At 44.3% G+C, this 22,797-nt stretch overlaps 1 protein-coding gene across 1 annotated transcript in view; it reads right to left on the bottom strand.

Moving 5' to 3' along the window:
- Positions 1-22,797, bottom strand: part of Pgm5 (phosphoglucomutase 5) — a 174,103-nt gene that overhangs the window by 61,037 nt on the left and 90,269 nt on the right. Inside the window, exon 7 of the mRNA XM_004653149.2 lies at positions 1,139-1,254. Within this exon, the coding sequence (XP_004653206.1) occupies positions 1,139-1,254 (116 nt within the window). The remainder of the gene's footprint in view (positions 1-1,138; positions 1,255-22,797) is intronic.

The raw sequence follows: 22,797 nt of genomic DNA, 5'->3' as shown, positions 1-22,797 counted from the left end.
TCCCAGTTTCCAGTTGCTACTTTTGTGATTTTTTTTTTAAACTAACAAATGAGCAGACTTGTTGTCTATAGTATATAATTTCTGATTTTTGAGTCAAGGTCTCGAGTTTGAACACATAGAGCACCAAATAGTTCTGCTTGTTATGCCCTAGCAGGGAAAGAGTAATTAGAACCAGCCGCGTCCGTGCGAGCAGAACTGCTGGTGCTTCATCCTGAGTTCGCCTTATATTTCCTGCGAAGGCATCTGTCGCGGTTGGCTTAGGGTCCCTTTGAGGATGAGGACAGAGATAAAGATTGACTATGAATTTAAAAAAAGGTGTGGTGGGTCTTGCCTGTAATTATAGTACCCATGAGGTAGAAGAAGGAGGATGGCACTTTCCAGGTAGCTTGGGCTACATAGAGAGCTCTAGGCTAGCCTTGGCTTCTTAAAAGAAGGGAGGAAGAGCCACAGACGCTGGAACGCATGTGCAATTCTAGCTCCTCTGAAGGATAAGGCAGGAAGATGTCAAGTTCAAGCAAGCCTGGGTAGTGAGACCCTGTCTCAAAAATAAAATTTTAAAATATCCAAGAGTGTAGTTTAGGGATAAAGCACTTGCCTGGCACAGGCAAGGCCCCGAATTCAATCCTCAATACTGAAAAATAAAATTAGTAATTTGAATAATGATAAGATTGACTGTGGGTTGATGGTGGTTAAAATTATATGATCTTAATATCATATTTTACCTATTCTTATGCATTTAAAAAAATCCCACAACAAAAAACATTAAGAGAAATTGTTTTAAAAGATGTACAAGCCTCACATGGTAGCACAGGCCTTTTAATCCCAGCACTCTGGCAGCAGAGATAGGAGGACCACCATGAGTTCAAGGGCCACCCTGAAACTACATAGTGAATTCCAGGTCAGCTTGGGCTAGAGTGAGACCCTACCTCAAAAACCAAACAAGCAAGCAAAAAAAAAAAAAAAAAAAAAAAGTCCAAAAAAGATGAGCATTTCATAGCATACATCCAGCTAGATCTCTCTAATTTTTTGCCTTTGAGAAACTCTCCCTCCAGCCTTTGATTCACAAATTTACAGCTGCCAACATGGGGTCCCAGAGCTGAATCCACCCTGCCCAGAACATCAACCCAGCCACACGTACCAGTGCCAAAGCTCTCTTCTCCACACAGTGAGCATCTCCCTGAGTCCATCAGGTTGGAGAAGAACCTCCAGCCAGCAGGGGTCTCATAGACAGGAACCTTCATGGATTTGGCCACTCTGAAAAGTGAGATTTTAGACAATCATCAATTCATATGCTTTGTTTCCTTTCTTGGCACACGTCTCCAGCTTGGAATGCTGACAGTAAGCTGGAGAATATAAGGAAAATATTCATTCTGATAAAGAAAATAAGTCAATGTATGAATTATTCTCATACTGCTTTTGCCATAAGTTTTCTTTACCTTTTTGATAAGAGTCTATTTGAAGAAAAGAGAATCTAAATTAGGATAGTATTTGAGGATAAACTTTTGGGAGTATCTACTAATGATGAATGTCCCCATATCCTATGAAGCAGGAATTAAATTCCAGAAATGGCATGTAGTGAACAGTGTGGTACACACCTCAGATTCAACCTCTAACACAACATACACACCAGGCACACACACACGCACATGCACACACAGATATTATATGACATAAATAATAATTGTATCAGCATGTAGGAATTCTGATGATGGCCAGCTCAAAGATTTAGGGCTGGGGGAGAAGGCTCAGTGGATAAAAGGCTTGCTCTGCAAATATGATATCTTGAGTTCAGATCCCCCAAATCCATGTAAAAATGCCAAATATGGCAGTGCCTGCCCATTGTCCCAGTGCTGGAGAGGTCTAAGCAGAGGGCTTCCTAAGGCTCGCTGGCTAGCTTATCTAGACCAATTGGTGAGCTCAAGGCTCAGTGAGAGACCTGCTTTCAAAAACCAAGGTGCAAAGTGGTCAAGTAAGATGCTCACTGTCAATCTCTGGCTTTCACACACATACACACACACACACACACACAAACACACACACACATGTATCCACATGTATATGAACATATACACATGCATACACATGAAAAAAAAAATGTGAGCCCTCACTTGCCAATAAGAGATGTTTCAGTAAAATTCATGGTTCCATTCCTAGGATAATCCACCCAGTGACTGGTCAGTACAGAGTATGGAGTATTTAAAGGTCTGTCCTCCTTCCTTAGTTTAGTACAACTCTGTAAGACATTTCAGGTTGCTAGGGCATGCCCTCAATGGGATTCTGGAATGTTGGTCTCACCCTCTTTCTCTCTTTTTTATCTCTTAGTCACAGTGAAGTGAGCAGTTTCCAGAACGACGTGTTCCCACCATGATGGACTGCCTCTCCACAGCCCAAAGGGGCCATAGCCATCTGATCATGTACTCAACATCTAAACTGAAATAAAACTCTATTCCTTTAAGTTGATTGCCTCACATTCCTCTTAGTCATGGAAAGCTGACTGACACAGCATTGATTATGAAGGCATCTTTGATTATGAAGGTAGAAAGGAATGATTTTCTCTCTCAAGCTTTTTCCTGGGAAGCCTAGTGTGTGATGTTACTCAACAAGAGAGGAACATAAGATTTAACAAGATTGACCATGAATCACAATTTACAATAACTGAAACAACCCAAATAAATGTCTAAGGAGAATAAATGAATAATTTATGATAGTGAGAGAGTTAATATTGTTAACTTGATTGGATTGAGAGGCACATGGGAGATGAATAAAGCCTACCACTGGGGTGTCTTCAAAGGCATTTCCAGAGATGAAGGGATATGACCTAATCAGTTGCTTCACACATAGATTCAGAATCTGAATTAATTATTGAGAGGGAATAGAATTGTGAAACATGTGGACTCTGTGGAGGAGGTAGGTCACTAGGGGGCATGACTTTAGGGGCTGTATATTCTTGTTTTCTCTTTCTCTGCTTTGTGGTCAGCATAAGGTAGCCTCTGCCATATGACCCTGCCACCAAATTTCACCTCACTTCCAGCTGATAAAATGGACCCAGCCAGCTTGAACTGAACTTTTGAAACTGTGATCTAAAATAAATATTTCTTCTTTTAAAATGTTTTCTGTTATTTTGTTGAAATAACAGGGAAAAAAGGCTTATGAACACCGCTATGCAAACTTCATTGAAAAACTACTACTTCATGCAACAACCTAAATGAATCTCACGAACATACTTAGAACAAGAACTGATAAGGAAAACATGCAGACCATTGTGGTTTGAAGGTGAAATGCCTGCCCCCACAAAGGCTCAAGTGTCAGCAGCTGGTGATACTGCTTGGGAAGGTTGGAAGAGCTTTAGGAGGGGAGCTGCTACAGGCAGTGGGTCCCTGGGGCAGGCCTTGAGGTGCTACAGTCTGGCCCCACTGCCTGTTCTTTCTCTGCTTCCTGCCTGCCAATATGACCAGCTCTGCTCCTGGTCAGTTCGACCATGCTTTCCCCAGCACGGCAGACTCTATCACCTGGAACTGAAAGCCAAAACAAACTCGTTCCTTCCTTTAGTTGCTTCTGATCAAACATTTGTCCACAGCAATGGGAAATTAAGTGGTACACCCATATTGTTTTATTTAGATAAAATTCACAAATATCCCAAACCAATCAGCGTTGTCAAAATTCACGCTCAGGGTGATCAAGAATTTTACTTCAAGGTCACACAGTGATAAAAAGAAACGACAGAATTTGGACCCAGTCTGCTTATTTTATGTCCATGTCCCATTGACTACACTGTCCACACTGTCTTAACAAATGTCTTTAGTGCTACAAGGGGGATGTAGCGCTCCAAGCATGCTGGGAAGGGAGCTGCACCATAGCCACGGGCTTGAATACTTCCCTATGTGAGGACAGCTGAATTAGAAGAATGGCAAAACCCCTTTTCAAGGTTTCATTCTTTGAAGGCTGGGAGGGCAGAAGGTGGTTAGGAAAAGAAATCAGGTGCAAAAGAGGAAGGAAGATGAGTACAGCATAAATTACATGCTGAAATAATGATTTCTTTATATGTAGTTTGTGGATGGTTTGTGGAAAAATAATCTACAAACCTTTGCTTCAGAAAACTGACCTCCTCCCTTTCCACAAGCCCCTGCTGTCTTCAATGCTTGGGACTGAAAAGCTGTATGATAAGCCTCTTTCCAGTGTGCTTGGACAAGAAGCACTTTTTAGATTAGTCATCTCAAAGGTTCCATATTGCCTCTTTGTCAATGGTTTAAGACAAAAAAATGTACAGACATGCTTACATCCTGGGAGGAATAACGGAGGAACCCCTCCCAAATTGTAGAGCAAAGGTGAATTTTCAGAGCTGCTGACTTCATGGTCTGAAGCTCAAGAGAGGAGGAATAAATCACACAGAAGTCCCTGGGGCAGTGTGTAGGAAAGCCTAGGTCACAATTAGCTCACAAACATGCATGCACAAGAGTGCCAGAGAGAATGCACAACACAGGGCAGAGGTGAGGGTGAGCGAAAGGGTAGTGGGTGTGGGGAACACGTATCCTCTGTCCAAAATACTCTTGTAGGTTCAAAGCCAAGTTGGCAAGGCTGAAGGGAAGGGAAAGGACTTCCCCAGTTCCACCCTTCCCAATTAATCACTGTCAGGAGGTCACCGGGCAATGGCTGTGGCTGGATTTTAAAGGACAGGAGACTTCTATAACTATGAGCCACAGTTGCAGCTATGCAAGCTAAGATAACAATATGGGTAATTAAATTCCAGGATCCTGAGCACGAATTGATTGTGTCCTAAGGTCAGAAAGGAATTCCCGTCCCTCCTCCCTCCCCTGCACTTGGGATTTATCCCAAAGCCAGCACACGCACTAGACTTGTCGTGGCAAGATGCCCCTGAAGCCTCTACCATCCTCAGTGACTGCAGCTCAAAGCGAAGCTGCTCGCACTGCCTCTCCTGAGTGCTGCCACGGTGCCATGGGACAAACAGGAGAACCCACTTCCTAGGGAAGGACGGAGCAGGAAGGAAAAGGAATCTGCCAGGGAGAACGAGCTCCTCAGCCTGGGCCCGAAGATGACTGGCTTTGGGGTGGACATCATCTCAATCTCACTTTGTGACAGTGTCTCCCATTCACCTTAAAAACCAGCACTGTTCCCCGCGCCCAGATAGGCTCTTGTCTTTGTGATCATTGCATACTAATTAGCCCTTCTTACCCCATCATTTAACCCAGATTAAGCCTCCCTTTCCAGTCAATCCTGCAAGGCCCTCAGTGGATTGGGGATGAAGGGGAGAAAATGTAAAAGTATATATAACCTTATGGGACTATGACCAGTACCAATAGGGTCAGGCAATAAAATTTATAGTCACTTAAAAAAATAGAAGGGGGCTGGAGAGATGGCTTAGTGGTTAAGCACTTGCCTGTGAAGCCTAAGGACCCTGGTTCGAGGCTCCATTCTCCAGGACCCACGTTAGCCAGACGCACAAGGGGGCGCACGTGTCTGGAGTTCGTTTGCAGTGGCTGGAGGCCCTGGCGCGCCCATTCTCTCTCTCTCTGCCTCTTTCTCTCTGTTGCTCTCAAACAAATAAATAAAAATTAAAAAAAATAGAAGGACTAGTAGGAGGTAGGAAGGGGACGGAGGAAGGACTGAGGGGGTTAGGGAAAAGCCCGAGGGAGGCAAGGTGATCACGATCAAAATACATTTTATACATATATAAAAATTGTTTTAAGCCAGGTGTGGTGGTGCATGTCTTTAATCCCAGCACTCAGGACGCAGAGGTAGGAGGATCGCCGTGAGTTTGAGGCAACCCTGAGACTACATGGTGGATTTCAAGTCAGCCTGGGCTAGAGTGAGACCCTACCTTGAAAAAAAAAAGTTTTAAAAAGAAGAGAATAAGGACTAGCTAGGAAAAAGGGACTAGGTGGAGGGGGAATATGAAAAGGGGAAAGGGAAGGGTTGTGGGAGGGAACTATGATCATGGTATATTGCCTATATGTATGGATATGTCAATAAAATGTTTTTGAAAACTATCTTAAATGGCCTTTCATCTGAAAGCCTATCTGAGTGCATTTAGTCATGCTGAGACAGGATGGCTGAGAATGAGGAATTGATAAAGAACAGGAAGTTATTTCTTAAAGTTCTAGAGGTTGGGAAGTCAAAGATCAAGATGCCCACATTTGGCCTGGTGAGGGCCTTCTTGCTGTGACTTCACAAAAGCTAGCTTGCCATTCATGCCATGAAGCAGTTTTAAAAAGGGTCCATTACAGCTCCAGGGTGATGGAGGCAGGCACTGTGCTCAATCAAAGCCCATCAAAGCAGAAACTCAGAGGCTACACAGAACTCAACACTAAATCAGACTTCTAACAGGCCTGCCATGGCTCAGGGAACATTGCAAAAGAGAGGGCAAGAAGAATGTAAGAGACACAAAGTGGGTAGGAATACCCTGGGGCATGGTCCCCGCTACCCTACAGGGACTGACTGAGGCCCCCCAGGTCACCACAGTGCATGCCATACTGCACTGAGGAGGGGCCCAGGGAAATAGGAGCAACAGCAGAAGGATAAAAGAGTATAATCTGTTAATATATATGTGATACAAATTTTTAAAGGGGTCCATTAATAAATGAGTAGCCCTCATGGTCTTAATCATCTTTTCAAGGTGTCACCTTTTTAAAAATTTTCTTTTTTTTATGAGAGAGAGAAGGAAAGGGAGAGAAGTTGGAAGAGAGAAAGAGAATTGGCACACCAGGGCCTTCAGCCACTGCAATTGAACTCCAGACATGTGTGCCACCTTGGACACTTGCGTCACCTCGTGCATCCAGTTTACATGGGATCTGGAGAGTTGATCATGAGTCCTTAGGCTTTGCAGGCAAGCTTCTTAACCTCTAAGCCATCTCTTTAGCCCCAAGGTATCAACTTTTAATCCTGACACATGAACAAACCAAAACTTCGGAGAGGATTAGCTTTCATCAGGAATTTTGGTAGGGATAAAAGCATTCAGGGCTGGAGAGATGGCTTACTGGCTAAGGCACTTGCTGGCAAAGCCACAGGACCCGGGTTCGATTCCCCGGGACCCACATAAAGCCAGATGCACAAGGAGGCACATGCATCTAGAGTTCATTTGTACTGGCAAGAGGCCCTACTATATCCATTCTCTCTTCCTCTCTCTATCTGCCTCTCTCTCTCAAATAAATAAATTAATTAATTAAATATTTAAAAAGAAAGAAGGAAGGAAGCAAGCAAGCAAGCAAGCAGGCAGGCATTCACCCAAGAGAGAACCCTGGGGCAAAGACTTCCAGGCAGTCGGCTCTCCCACCACATCTTCCTGGATGCACAGGTAGGCTTCTTCCCCCAAACCTCTGCAGTTAGCTGTGGCTCTGTGATGGCATTCTAGCCAGAGGAACTCCTCTTCTAGGTCTGGCTCTAAAAGGTCTCCATCCTTCATATTCCTTCTCCTTATGCTGGCTTGATGTGAAAGAGCCCAGTCATTTTAGAAGCCACATGGTCAACAGCCCACAGGATGACCAAGCCAGATCTCCAAACCACCGTTTGGAGCAGAGTTAATACCAATCAGAAAAAAACCTGTCTGATGACTCAGATAATCTTGTTCTGTGCTTGAGCCTCTGTATACTTGGAAATGAACTGGTTGTTGGGAGCAGCTATGCCATCTTAATAAGCACAATCCTTCATCACTGTATGAACACAATACTGCCCTGCCCGCCACTATCAGCTTCCCAGAATTCCCTTTACATCCTTTTACATTCACCTTGCATTGCATCCGCTATGGTCGTCCTCCGCCCCTACCCTCCATACACAGATGACTTCAGCACCACCTACAAGTTCTTTGCATAGTGTACAGCTTGATGACCCACCTTCTGTGCTAAGGACCATACAGGACCTTGCCACACACCTCAGTAAGTACAATATGATTTCAATGGACTAACAGCTATCATTTAAGGGGCATTGTTGGGGAGTGGGGATCTAAGTACATCTGCTGATGGTCTCTCCTTCATGTAGCTTCTAAAAATATAGTTAACTCATTTCTATGTGTCTTATTGAAAATGGCATCTTGAGGAAAGAGAATTCCTCCAGGTATTAATTAGTAGAGCTGCTAGAGTGAGATTCAGGAACGTCTTTGAAGGGCTGTAAGACACATTATTTCTGATTGGCAAGCCTGATGATCATGCTGCTCTTGTGTGTTCCAGCAGAGTAATAGATACAAAATCACTCTCTAAAAGTACCTTGAGTTCTCTAAAATAAAAGTTTCTATAAAAGTTCACTAGACATAGAGGTACTGAACAGCCATCTTTGTGTCCCCAGTACTTTGCCCCATTTCCCTAGTAGGTATGCAACTATTTAATAATCCAAAGGTCTTTTTGTGTGATGGTAGCATATCATACTAATACCATATAAGCAACTCTTTTTCAATTTGTAGGAGAATCAAACACTGACTGCTCACCCCCAGTGTCTCAGGAGAACCCAGTTGACTTTGCAATCCTACTTCGGGAAAGTTACAATCCATTTAAAGAGGACAAGATTCAGGTCTTTTTCTTTGCTCTGTCATCAAATGTCATACTTCTTAAGAGCCAAGAAGGACTAATAGTACCTCTTTCTATACACTGAATTCTCAGTCCTTGATTTTAAAGCCCTCTTTGGTATAATCTAGAAGAATATATTTGCATCACATATATCTATCAAGTTCTTGTGTACTGTATGTTTTTAAATTCCCATAAGTCATTTTTTAAAAGGCAAAAAGCAGGTGGGCATGGTGGCACACGCTTTTAATCCCAGCACTCAGGAGGCAGAGGTAGGAGGATCGTTGTGAGTTTGAGGCTACCCTGAGACTCTATAGTGAATTCCAGGTCAGCCTGGGATGTGGTGAGACCCTACCTTGAAGAAAACAAAAACAAAACCAAAAATCCAAAAAACCAAAAAAGGCAAGAAGCCCTAAAAGCCAGGCTGGTTTGGCCAGACGACCAGTTAGCATATAAGAAGCTATTGAACATTATTGCAGCTTGGAGAACAGCACCCTGAAGCTAACGACCTACCTATGAAGCCAGTGGAAAAGAACGGCACTGCCGAGTGCTGGTGAAGATGTGGAATTATCATGTACGGCCAAAGGGACACAAATTGGTGTGACTGAAGTTTACCTATTCAATGTGGTGCAAAGCTACAGAGCAACGTGAATGAATAACTTTCCACTGTGTAAAACAATGTAGATATCACTGAGTGAAAGAGGCCAGACCCAGAGGAGCAGCACCCCCTGACTCCAGTTAGACACAACTCAAAGTAGCTGAACCATTGTGAGCAGAAGCTGGGGAGAGGGGAAAAGTGATAAGAAAGAGGACCTAGGAAGTTTGGGGGCACAATTGGGTTTCTGGATACCAGGGGTCTTAACATAGGTGTGTTCATTTTGTGGAAATCCTTTAAGCACTTAGGAACTAATCCTTTTGCACATATACATTATGCTTCCATTAAAAGGTCACATAAAAACTGAGCATGATAGCATAGCACTCAGGAGGCTGAGGCAGAAAGATCAAGACTTTTAAGTCAGCCTCGCTTTAAAGGGTGAAGTCTTGTCCTCCCCCCCCCCCAAAAAAAACTACCTTTAGAAGTTTATTTGTTGGGCTGGAGAGATGGCGTAACGGTTAAGCGCTTGCCTATGAAACCTAAGGACCCCGGTTCGAGGCTAGATTCCCCAGGACCCACGTTAGCCAGATGCACAAGGGGGCGCACGCGTCTGGAGTTTGTTTGCAGTGGCTGGAAGCCCTGGCGCGTCCATTCTCTCTCTCTCTCTCTATCTGTCTTTCTCTCTGTGTCTGTCATTCTCAAATAAATAAATAAAAATCTTTTTTAAAAAAGTTTATTTGTGGGCTGGAGAGATTGCTTAGCGGTTAAGGTGCTTGTCTGTGAAACCTAAGGACCAAGGTTTGACTCCCTGGAACCTATGTAAGCCAGATGCTCAAAATAATGCATGTGCACAAGGTGGCACATGTGTCTGGGGCATGTTTGCAGTGGTTAAGGCCCTGGCATGCCAATTCTCTCTCTCTCTCTCTCTCTCTCTCTCTCTCTCTCTCTCTCTGTCTGTCTGTCTTATTCGCTCATTCTTGCTCTCTCGCTCTCTCACTCTCACTCTTGTAAAAAATAAAAAAATTATTTGCATAAAAAGCATTCTGCAGTGCTTAGGAGTAAATGTACGTTTGAATTAACCACTGTTTTCATAATGCTAGGAAACAAACTACTAACATGGAGTGTAAGAGCATCTGATATGCTGTTAACATCTGACAGACATTTAACAAAAGAGCCCTCAAATAAGTTTCTCTATATTTTCACGTAGATGAGTTCATTCCCAGATCCTTTCTTTGATGTCTGGCCCTGTGGGCTGGGCTGCAATCTAGTAAAAGGCTTATAGGAACGAGTACTTTACAAGCCTTTTAAAGGAAATATGCCCAGCTCATAAATATAAATGAGGCAGCGTTCAGTTAAACCTGAGTTTCTAATAGCACTTTTCTACTTTCGCTCCTTCAGTGCTTGGCATTGAACCCATGGAGTTGCACATGCTAGACAAGCCCTCTAATAGTGAGATTCCTCTCAGACTCTCACATAGCAGTTTAACTCTATCCCTGAATCAATTTCATGGATGGAACAACATACACTTTTAGGTAAATTAAGCACAAAATATTAGGCTATCATACTAAGATGACTATAAAAAAATTTTTCAATCACATGTAAACTTCAGCAGGGTGCTTCGTGACATGAAGCCTATATTGTCTCAGCATTGTCTAACCCTCAAGCCCCACATGTTAAGTAATACCTTGCTGTCTGTCTTATCGGGAAGATGGTGAGGATCAAGTGGGATAATAGGTAATGAAAAAAAATACTCTCACAACTGCAGAATGGCCTACTGGGTTTCAGTGTTATCGCACTTCTCAGTGTTGGATCTTTCACTTCACCCAAAGGGAACTGGAGGTATCATCCCAGAATGTTTAAAGGGGAAAGCAAAATAGAACTGCCTGTCTCATGTCCCTCTTGATTTCTAGCTGCTGATCAACTGCCAAGCCAACAAAGGAGGAACCCCACGGCAGGACCATTGTGTCTTCATTTTCAGGCTGTACTGTGGGAGAAAGCAGAGGACCCTTCCCGGCCACATTTTAACTTTTGTCAGGCAACATAAGGCAGGCAGATTTCTGAAGACCCTAACTTTACTTAAAAGAAGAAAAAAAAATCTTGGCATTATGAAATTGACCAAAAATCCAGGAAAACAAATATTGTAACTGAAACAGCTACAAGGTCACTCTTTCAGGCTCATCAATAATCTAGACTCCTCTGTATGGAAAACTAAGTGTGTGTTTTTACCATCTTGCTCGAGTGCTTTGATATAAACCTCCTGGTTCTGATTATCTTCAAAGAAATAAAATTGTTGAGGGGCTAAATCTGGGGGAATGTTAAGTTCTAAGTTAGATGGTCAAGAGACAATTGTCCTGTGTCCTTCAGATTCCCATGAGACTGTGCTCAGAATGGAGAGAAACTGATCATGTTCCTTGGTTTGTTACGCAGACTCTGACTCAGGCTTCTATTTGAGATTTTCAGAAGACTAAGAATTAATGGACTTCTCCAGGCTGAAAGTACTCCAAACTGGCATGATGGCCCCAACCTTGGAAAGAAAACATCTCAGTATAACAAAGGCCCTGGACTGTTAGAAACACTATTGTCTTCCCTTCTGGATTCTACTCACATCTTCCCCTGGATGGTGTCCTGGAAATCTGTGGAGTGTTGCATCCTAAGATAAGAGGGAGGAGGCACTGGGTATTCAATGAACACACCGCAACTGTAAACAACTCTCACTGCAAAGAAAGAACAAAGGCCAGAGAACACAAGTGTTTGTGTAAGTCTGTGGCACCACTCTATGAGTGACAGAGTGACCCAGAGGTAGACATCTACCTTGGGATACCTGGGCCTCATCAGTTTTCCCAGAGCAAACATCTGGTCCTTGCATTGTGCTTCATTTCAGAGTCAGCTTCGGGAGAGCCATGGGGGCCTCAGTGCCTGTCCCGAGTCTACTTCTGAGCCGAAATCATTAATTTCAGCTGTTTTCAGTCTGAAATTTGACAGAACATTCGCAATCTACTCCCATGGGAAGATTAGAAGGAGACTTTGAAGGAACAGGAGAAGAATGGGTAGAATATGTGTCTGTTTAGATATAAGGAAATGAGATAAATTCAGTTACACTAAAAACATTACAAAAATGTCCATGTTTATCAAGGCACATAAGAAGGGGGTAATCCACAAAATAATACTTGTAGCACATCCAAGGATTCATAGCCAACCTAAATTAACTCCTGTCAAGCACTGAGAAGAACTCAAATTACCCATGACACTCACAAGGAAACAAACTGGTTGGCCAATCTGAAAAAAAAATACACAAATCATAAAACATAAATCATAGGACAGCAGTCAGACACCATTTCGTACTCAGCAAGCTAGAGATGAAGGAAGGAAAGAATGGAGGAAGGAACAAATGAAGGCACAAAGGGACGAAGGAAGGAAAAGAAGGAGGGCGGAATATAATACAACCGAGTGTTGTTGGGAATGTCACGGGAAAACAGACATCCAAGCGCTGTTGGCAGGGTTCTAATTGGCACACTCACTTTACAGAGACATCTGAAAAATTCTAATAAATAGAATTGATCATACTCTGTTATCCAGCAAGCCCACCACAGGGTAGCTGTGTAAAGAAACTTGAACACATGTCCATAATCTAATTTAATTCAAATATGTCTATTACAGTACTATCCATAAGAGAAAAATAAGGTGAAATCAGAAGCAGCCTTATTATGTATCAAGAGAGAAGTAGAACGCTCTAGTTGTTTTGTTTTGTTTTGTTTTTTTCCACATAGCAACCTTTAAGTAGATATGAATCAAAGGCACCAAAGTATAGAATGCCAGAGTCACAAAGAAGAACTGAAATGTGTTACGTGTCTTACATTATTTCAGACCCTGGCATTCCTCCTACTGTTTTTCCCTCAGTACTTCACACTAAAGACCTGGAGCGACAGCGGTCCTAGTCTTCTAATAACAGATTTCAGGTACTTGTGACTTTGAAGAATTAATGCAACTAGCAACAGAGATCAAGCACCATGTAGCTTGGAGGAGCAGGCAGGCCCTGTCATCAATGCCACCAGAGCCACAGAGGAACTTGGAAGCTTCCCCTGCCCCAGAGCTGTGCTTCTCAGGGAAGAAGGCAAGTCCATGCCTGCTGGATGTGGCAAGCTGTAATGAATTGGCCTGAGTGCTCTCTGAGATTCTTGGTACCTTCCACTTGCACGGGCAGAACATACTCTTTTCTTTCTTTAAATTCACAGATGGTGTTTGCATTCTGCATACTTGCACTAGGAGCCTTCCCTGGAACTCCCTTTCCTCCTGCTCACCGACCTCAGAGAGGTATGCACCACACCTCCATGTGGCTCCCAACTGAGAGTCACTTTCAGCTCTCTGTAGGGAGCTGCTATTCCTCCAGCATCAACACCAAGAATCTCTCAGGGGCCAGACTTTCCCCTTTTCCAGGAGCTGATGCCCTGGGAAGGGCCTTATGCAAATTTCCAGGAGCCCTGGAGCTCCCTCCAGGAATGGGTGTGGCTGCTGTCCCTGCCGGCTTTGGAAGACCATGGTCTGAACCGTACTTTCTTTTTTTTTTTAATATATGTTTTAATTTTTATTTATTTATTTATTTGAGAGCGACAGACACAGAAAGAAAGACAGATAGAGGGAGAGAGAGAGAATGGGCGTGCCAGGGCTTCCAGCCTCTGCAAACGAACTCCAGACGCGTGCGCCCCCTTGTGCATCTGGCTAACGTGGGACCTGGGGAACCGAGCCTCGAACCGGGGTCCTTAGGCTTCACAGGCAAGCGCTTAACCTCTAAGCCATCTCTCCAGCCCTGAACCGTACTTTCTACCTGCCCTTCCATCTCATCTTGGAACTACCGTCTGTATCCCAGCATATGACCCAAGCTGCTGCTTCCTGTGAAACCAGATCACAGCCATCTTTACAGAGACTGGGAGGAATGAGCACCTGTCAAGGGACACCAGGGATCTGCCCCACCTGAAAGACATGGCATTCAAGACGGCGCCCACCTCCCTCAGGATTAGGGTTAATTGTCACAGCAAGCATAAGGAAAGGTCACGCCACATTAATTTGGCCCTAAAATTAATCATCATTAAAACATTTCTGTGTAGTGACTCAGAGTTATGAGGAAGAGAACTGATAAGAAGTTGATGTCCTTTTGCGGGAAAGAAGAGAGAGCTGCCCAGGCAAAGAGGGTGGGCAAACACACACTGTGCCCTGGAGGCAAGTGCTCCGCTTGGCACAGAGTGAGTGCTGAGTGAGATTTGTTCCCTTCGTGGGAACATCACAGGATCCATCAGAACAAGGTCTGCTCCCTCATGGCTGCAAGACATGATTTGTATTCCTAAACCAGGTCCTGAGAATACCAGTGGAGCAGATGATTGAGATAATTGCAAGTTCATTACTAAGCAGTAGTGTGTGAATTTCCAATGAATATATCGACAACCTGACTTCTAATTAGGTACATTACATCTGTCTGTTTCCCAAGCCAGCGTGGCGGCTTGATGTGCAAAGGCAATGTGTTTGGTGAAGCTGGCCTCCCAACTTGACCAAGCTGTCCTAGAACTGAGTGCTCATTTCACTGGAACACTTAGAGGCACGTTTCTCATATTTGCACCGAGCCCGTTGTGGGGTTGAAAGTTTCACTCAGCACAGGTTAGGAAGTTAAGATGACCCAAGCAATAGATTCACTATGTGACTTTGACAGGCGTATGGTTCCAAGGGTTCTACTCTCATGGAACACCTGTGAATACCACGGGAGAAAGAGAATATGTGAGATTCTGCTCATTCACCTCAGTGTGAACAAGATGTCTTTTTTCAAGAAGCTTAAGAAAGATGGTGGGTAGGAATTCCAGGAAGCAGAGGAACCTCTTCTCTGAGCTCAGCAGAGAAAGCAGCTGGACCTTGGGGGTCCTAGCCTGGTAGAGACTTCTAGGGCAGGTGTGTGAGTGACCTGACCCTTGTGGTTCAATCGCCACAGAGGTGAGGGTGGGAAGAGGAAGAAAGTAAGAAAAACGGTTATTTGTAGTCAGGGTGACCATATCCATTGCTTAGGTTTCTCCTGAACTTTCAATTGTCTCATGCATCTATATCTGAAGCATTTCCTCTCTCAGTGGTCCGAGATGTCTCCAAGGGACAGGGGCAAAGATGGGTGGTCAAGAACTCACAGTTCCTAAAGTGAATTGAGGAAGCAGACAGCCACTCAACTGTCCTCTTTCTCTTCTCTAGAGACCAAGGGGGATAGTTTGTGTGGCTTCATTTCATGTGGAGGCCATTGGGGGCTTAAGGAAACCCCAGAGCAGAGCAGGAGCCGGGAGCTTTTTCTTCAAAATGGAATGGCAGAAAGCAAGCAATCCTCCTCATGGAAGAAGGGGAGAAGGCAGGTGTGAAAGAACAAGAAAGGATGGCATGGCCTCTGGCTTTGAGAGCCATGGAGGGCAGGTAGGGGAGGGGATGAACGCATCCCTTCGATCCCACTGCCTGGAGACGGGATGCCAATGATGAACAGAACAAGAGAAGGACCACTCTGCCAGGCCAGAGCAGAAGCTCAGGCAGTGCTTTTGTGCTGAGGGAACCCTCTGTTATGGCTTCAGTCTTAGTGCCAAAGGTCCCTGTTGCCATCAGGTTCGCATTGCTGGTAGAAGCCACCCAACCAAGAGCAGCTTGTGGGGCAAAAGAGGTTTATTTTGGCTTACAGGCTCAAGGGGGAAGCTCCATAATGGCAGGGGAAACGATGGCATGAACAGAGGGTGGGCATCAGCCCCTGGCCAACATCAAGTGGACAACAGCAACAGGAGAGTGTGCCAAACACTGGGGAATCTGGCTTTCACACCCATAAACCCGCCCCCACCAATACGCTGCCTCCAGGAAGCATTAATTCCCATATCTCCATCAGCTGGGAACCTAGCATTCGAACACCTAAGTTATGGGGGACACCTGAATCAAACCACCACAGTTGCCCAAACCATGATACGACTGTAGGTGGTGAAGCTTGGGCGGCGTGGAAGGGAGTCGTCAGGGAGCAGTCTTCAAGGTGATAGTGGCACACTGAGGTGAACAGGTTGCCTCCGCTGTGTACACCCACCATGACACCCTGTGCCACCACAGGCCACGCAACCATGCCCTGAAACCCCTAGAGCTGAAAACCGAACAAACCTCTCCCCACCTCTGGTATGTGTTACAATGAAAGGCACCAACCCATCCTTCTTCAAGACCTAACAAGTTCTAAGTATCCGAAAGTACAGCATCCTTAAGACACAGCATTAAGTTCACCTGCTAAAGCAGTGGCAGAATGAGTGTTCAAATGCAATGTTCCTCCGTGCTACCTCAGGTCCGTGTGTGTGTGGTACTCACACAGTGCACGTCCCACGCAAGCATGTGCAGCAGGTCTCCAGAGGTCTCACCTGAATCCAGGCAGAGTAGAAATGCTGCTCCCTGCCGGGCGTGGTGGCGCACGCCTTTAATCCCAGCACTTGGGAGGCAGAGGTAGGAGGATCGCCGAGAGTTCGAGGCCACCCTGAGACTACATAGTGAATTCCAGGTCAGCCTGAGCCAGAGTGAGACCCTACCTCAAACCAAAAAAAAAAAAAAAAAAAACCAAAAACAAAAACAGAAATGCTGCTCCCCAGTCCCTTTGGGACATACCTCGTGTAGCAGAGAACAGGTAACACATCGCTGAGGGTAGACCAGAAAACCTTTCACTGTGAAGCGAAGATACAACTTTGAACAACAGATTTCACTTTTCTTCCTGTGCCCTCTTCATCAGCATTGTGTGGTAGTGAAAATTCTCTCTCTGTGTGTGTGTGTGTGTGTGTATGTGTGTGTGTGTGAGAGAGAGAGAGAGAGAGAGAGAGAGAGAAAGAGAGAGATTCCACCTCATTTTATGCCACAACTCACAAAACTCTTTGATTTTTCTTCCAAACTCCACTTGAAAGGATTTCTCTAATTTTGCTTTTGAAATGAAGAGGCGCCAAGTCACTCATTTAATTAACTGTTGGCAGTGTTGGCTCATCCCTTGTGAACACTTGAGAATCTTTTCAAATAGACAAAAAAAAAAAATCCTACAAATTACTTTCAAGTGTGATGATGATTCCATAAATACTAAATTTAATAAGAAGATGACAGCATGTTGCATTCTATACATATTCGATTATGGAGTTGATCATGCTGGAGTTGCAGTTTTTCTTCATTTTGGAGCTCATGAATATCAAAGGCTTGGGCAAGGGTCTGAACGTGGCAATATGAATAAAGAGTCCTTGTGTGCATAGGTGGTAAGTATACATGTGGGTGCAGGAGGGTGGGGGAAAGGTCTTGCTAGAAACTTGGGTTATCTCTTCCATATGGAAGCTTAAGGGGCTGGCTGTTTCCTGTGCGCCTTTCTCTGTACAACATTATGTACATGCTACATGTATTTTCACAAGTCCTACACACATTTCTAAATTTTTTTTGTTCATTTTTTATTTATTTATTTGAGCGACAGACATAGAGAGAAAGACAGATAGAGAGAGAGAGTATGGGCGCGCCAGGGCTTCCAGACACTGTAAATGAATTCCAGACGCATGCGCCCCCTTGTGCATCTGGCTAACGTGGGACCTGGGGAACCGAGCCTCGAACCGGGGTCTTTAGGCTTCACAGGCAAGCGCTTAACCACTAAGCCATCTCTCCAGCCCCCTACACACATTTCTAACACTGCATCCCACAGGCTTTTCAGACAGCTCCAGCATCCAATGCAATCAAAGCTGCCCGTCAGGAATACCAGATGCTGATACAAACATCCCCAGTACACCTTGCCCGTCAGTGAAGGGTTGGCCAAGTGTCTTGAGAAGCTCAAAATGAGTCAGAACCACAAAATGGTCAGTCCCCTGTTGTGAAGGATTTTACTGTCAACTTAACAGGATCTAGAATCACCTAGACACAAGTCTCTGTGAGAGGGTTTCTGGGCCGGGCTCAGTGAGATGGCAGAAACACCGTAACCATGGGCTGTGCCATCGCCCCGTGGCTGGACTCTCACACTGAAGGAGAAAACGAGCTCCCATCAGCGAGCGTTGCTCTCTGCCCCTGACTGTATGGTGCCACGGGACCAGCCACTTTTTCTCCTGCTGCCACGACTTCCCCTCCATGACACACTGTAGCCTCAAATCATGAATCAAAATCAACCCTTCCTCCCTCAGGTTGCTTTTTATTTATTTATTTATTTTATTTTATTTTGGTTTTTTGAGGTAGGGTCTCACTCTGGCCCAGGATGACCTGGAATTCACTATGTGGTCTCAGGGTGGCCTCGAACTCATGGCAATCCTCCTACCTCTATCTCCTGAGTGCTGGGATTAAAGGCATGCGCCACCACACCCAGCAGGTTGCTTTTTATTTTTATTTTTTTAAGTTCATTTATTTATTATTTGAGAAAGAGAGGGAGAAGATAGAGAGAGAAATGGGCATGCCAGGGTTTCTAGCCACTTTAAGCAAACTTAATACACATGAGCCACCTTGTGCATCTGGCTTACTTGGTTACTAGGGAATCAAACCTCGGTCCTTAGGCCTCACAGACAAGAGTTTCTCCCACAGCCCAAACCCACAGGTTGCTTTTGTGAGGCATTATGTCACAGCAATGAGAAAACACTTGCAATCTATTTCCAGAGGAATTAAATAGGGCCATTCAGTGTTTTCCCCCTCATGAAACCAAATGTGCATATTCAAGCCAAACAAAAGTGGCAAATTGAGTTCAGATGTGCAAATTTTCATTAAACTTAGAGTAAGATTGCATATATAGCATCTCAGATGGTGGCCTTCAAGGTCTATCTCTGAGCACAAGCGTGGACAAGGTTTCCATGGTCTTTGTCAAGCTGGACCACATTAGATGGGAGCCAGCGGTCTGAATCACTGGCATTCTCAGAAAGGGCTGCTTCCCCTACTTTGGACAGTAAGAATTTAGGGAGCTAACAAAAAATGGAGACCGTGAGGCCCCACTGCTGAACATCTGAGCTATTTAGCTTTGTTAGAGCCCAACTGTCTGAATTTGGTATCAAGTAGTGTTTCTCATTCTTATAGGAAAGTTATAAAACACATAGTTAAGGCAAACTACAGCTCCCCACTTAACAAGAAGGTGATTCAAATGCCCAAGGAATACAGGGAAACCCAGGAGAATGCTGTACCCTATTTAAACAAAGTCCTGTGTCTTTCATATAAACACATACCTGTGATAAAGTTTAGTTTGCAAATTAGGCACGTCAACACCACCTAACAATATAATGATTAAGATGGAACAATCAATGTTAACAATTGAATAATCAACTATAAGAATATAATAGAAAGCTATAGTAATAAGCCATCACTAAACTGTGCTTTGAGGTCAGTATTAGTAAAGTGCCACTTCAACCCAAACACTGTGATTCCCTTCAGCCAATCTGATGACCAAGACAGTTGCTAAGGGACTACCTGCATAGGTGGCACAGACACTGTGGATACATAGACAAAGGGACAATTCACGTCCCAGTATGACACTGCATCTTTTTAGTCAGAATAATGCACTTTTTTGTTTTTGTTTTTTGAGGTAGGGTTTCACTGTAGCCCAGGCTGACCTGGAATTCACTGTGTTGTCTCAGGGTGGCCCTGAACTCATGGAGATCCTCCTACTTCTGCCTCCCCAGTGCTGGGATTAAAGGCATTCGCCACCTTGCCCAGCAATAATGTACTTATTTAACTAATATGATTTGCTTATTTCTGGCATTTTCCAGTTAATATTTTCAGACTATGGTTCACTATAGAAAACTGAAACTGCAGATAAAAGGAACTACCCAACATGTAAACGTAAGTGATTAAGTAACCTAAGAACTAGAAAATTATATATATATATGTGTGTGTGTGTGTGTACATATATTTCATATTTATATACATACATACATACATAATCATTATTCAAAAACTCTTCAGAGGATATTATTTGACTAAGGATCCAGACAAACTAAACACATGACATGTGAGACTCTGGACTACGCTAGTCAAACCCTGGCAAACAGATCTCCAACTTGACATTTTGTATAAATGCGAGCAGAGCCACTATCCTCTCTGACCTCACCATCCCCATATGAAAGCATCGTGCGGGCTCTGAAACCAACAGTCTGGGCTCAAGTTCAGCTCTTGTACTACTAATGCTGCGGCACCACTTGTGAGCGTCGGTTGTCCTCTCTGAGCCTCAGCTTCTGTGCATCAGGAGTCGGGCTCCTGAGGGGACTTGGTTGGTCTTCCTTGCTGACTTCCCAAGCACTGTCTGGAGAAGGCTGTCAGCACGGTGGAAAGAGCTTGGGCTTCTAGAACCACACACACACACACACACACACACACACACACACACACACACACACACAATCTGGCTGCCATTCATAAGTACAATCCCCTATGGACAGAATTTTTGCCCTTCTAAGAGAGGCCAGCAGCCACCTCATTCCTTCTGCTGTGGGAGGACAAGAAAAAGTGCCATGTGTGAACTGGGAAAGGGGCTGTCACCACACGCTGAACCTGCGGGCACCTTGACATTGAGCTCTATGTCCCCTATAAGCTACCTGGTCTATGGTATTCTGTGATTATAGTCCAACTAGACCAAGGCACCCAAAATGGGAGATTGCCCTCCAAGACTCCCCCAAAACAACATGATCAACCCCAGGTACCCTTTCAGCTCTCCCATAGCACCATGCTGTGAATCCCTGCATGCCAGATAGATGGGCCTGTCCATCTCAAGCAACTTTAGGAAGGAAAGGAAGATCTTTTATGACCAGTGCTGCTAATGAAGTCATCACAGGGCTCTTGGTGCTGGATGGAAGCCTGTGCTGGGACAAGCCTCCTCAGGCCAGCGCAGGGTCCCCAGAAAAGCCACAGCATGCTTCCCTGAGGACCGTCCAAACAACACCTGGGCCTGGATGATTCTGCTATCTGGTAGCCCTTAAAGGCAGCGTCATGCCACTATACGTGTCCCAAAACATGGTGGCATAGGCATTTGAAAACACACAGTGACAGTTCTGTCATTTTGACCTGTTCTATGGGGCTTTTGCTTACCACGGGATATAGCTTAAGAAGGTAATTTCGAAGGGAGACTGGGGTTCGATGCGGCCTAGGGTAACAATCTGCCTGCTAGGAAGAAGAGGCGCATCCTCCGCTGGAGGCCCTCCTTGCTCTTCCATCTTCTCACTCTTGTGAAATCAACCACAGTTGGAGAAATATCATTAGGTTTTCCATAAACCATTTTTTTTGTCCTTGCTCCATTTTGATTTGCTTTTGCCCCTAGCAACCAAAATGCCTGGATTTAAACAACTAGCATCACCAGACTACAGACTATAAAACTAAGGCACCAAGAGATTAAATAGTTGGTCCAATGCCATAAACTGATAGGTGGCCAAGGGCGAAGTTAAGCCCTGGGCTGCCTGACCCTATTCCATATGCTGAATCATACGAAGACATTCTTCAGGAACTGGAATACTATTTCTGAGTATATTTGCCTTGAAAGAAAATCAGTTTGTAAAAATTATGCTAGATCAGAACAGTGGAGTCACAGGAAACACTTCCAAAAACATCAAAACTATAGCTATGCTTTGGCTATAAAAGTAAGATAATCACAGCTAAAATTTAGCAAGCATCTGCTATGCACCCAAAACTACCCTAAAGCAACCCTAAACACATTAAATACATTTTATTACACTCACTTTCCCCATTTTCAGTTGAGATCATTGAGTCTCAGAGAAGTTTCGTGATTCATGGTTTGTCCAAAATAGTGGTCTCTCTCTCCTTTCCTCCCTCCCTCCTCATTCTTCTCTCTCTCTCTTTCTTTCTGAAATGGCAAAAGCACAACTAATCTGAAGCCTTAAGAAGGCAGAGGTCATGTGGTTGCAGCTGTCATCATAATTCATAATAGAGAGAGGAGCACCCAAGTGAAGGACAGGATGTGGAACTCATGAAGTTGTCAGTGAAAATCAAAAGGCTACTTTGTGAGATGAGTTTGGAATGAAAAGTAAGCTGCTGACCACATTCAGCAATGAGCACGATCTCTGAGACTGTCCCCCCTGGAGTCTGGCACCAGCAGCCCCCCCCCCAGAATTAATACTTCAGAGTCACACCAAGCCTTCAGGCATCAATTCCACAGTAGCAAAAAAAAAAAAAAAAAAAAAGGATGGACTTCTTCGGATGATTTCCCTGCACGCACCACGTTTCCTTAAAAGGCCTCCAGTGTATATACAGTCCTGACATGAGGGCATAACTAAATCACAGCTGGGCCTCTCTCCCCCCTTATATGGTCACGTATCACAATGGCATTCTCCCTGCTAATTTATGGAGCAAAGGGAGCAGAGGAACGTCCACCAGGACTTGCAGGGATGGCTCGCAGGAAAAGACAGAAAGCCCATCCTACCAGGCCAAGCGGAACAGAATGCGTGCTTGCTGAGTTGTTTTCCTTTAACTCTGAAGAAGAAACACTTCTGTTCCTTTCTTAAATATAACATAGCATGAGGCCAAAGGATATGCAAAGCCCCTCCCGTGCATGGGAAAAAAGTGAAGAAAAAAGCAAGAATAAACTTTCTTGGACTTTGTCCTTCATAAAGTTACCCTTAACTTAGTCTTCCGTTTTTTCCCCCATCAATCAAACATATAAAAATGCAAATCACAGATATATACACACAGACATGCACACGTATGCATGCACTCACATAAACATAGACACACAGA

This window comes from Jaculus jaculus, chromosome 1, assembly GCF_020740685.1.
Source record: "Jaculus jaculus isolate mJacJac1 chromosome 1, mJacJac1.mat.Y.cur, whole genome shotgun sequence".
Classification (NCBI taxonomy): Eukaryota; Metazoa; Chordata; class Mammalia; order Rodentia; family Dipodidae; genus Jaculus; species Jaculus jaculus.
The sequence above is the reverse complement of the archived record's forward strand: the minus strand, read 5'-3'. Positions and strand labels throughout refer to the sequence as shown.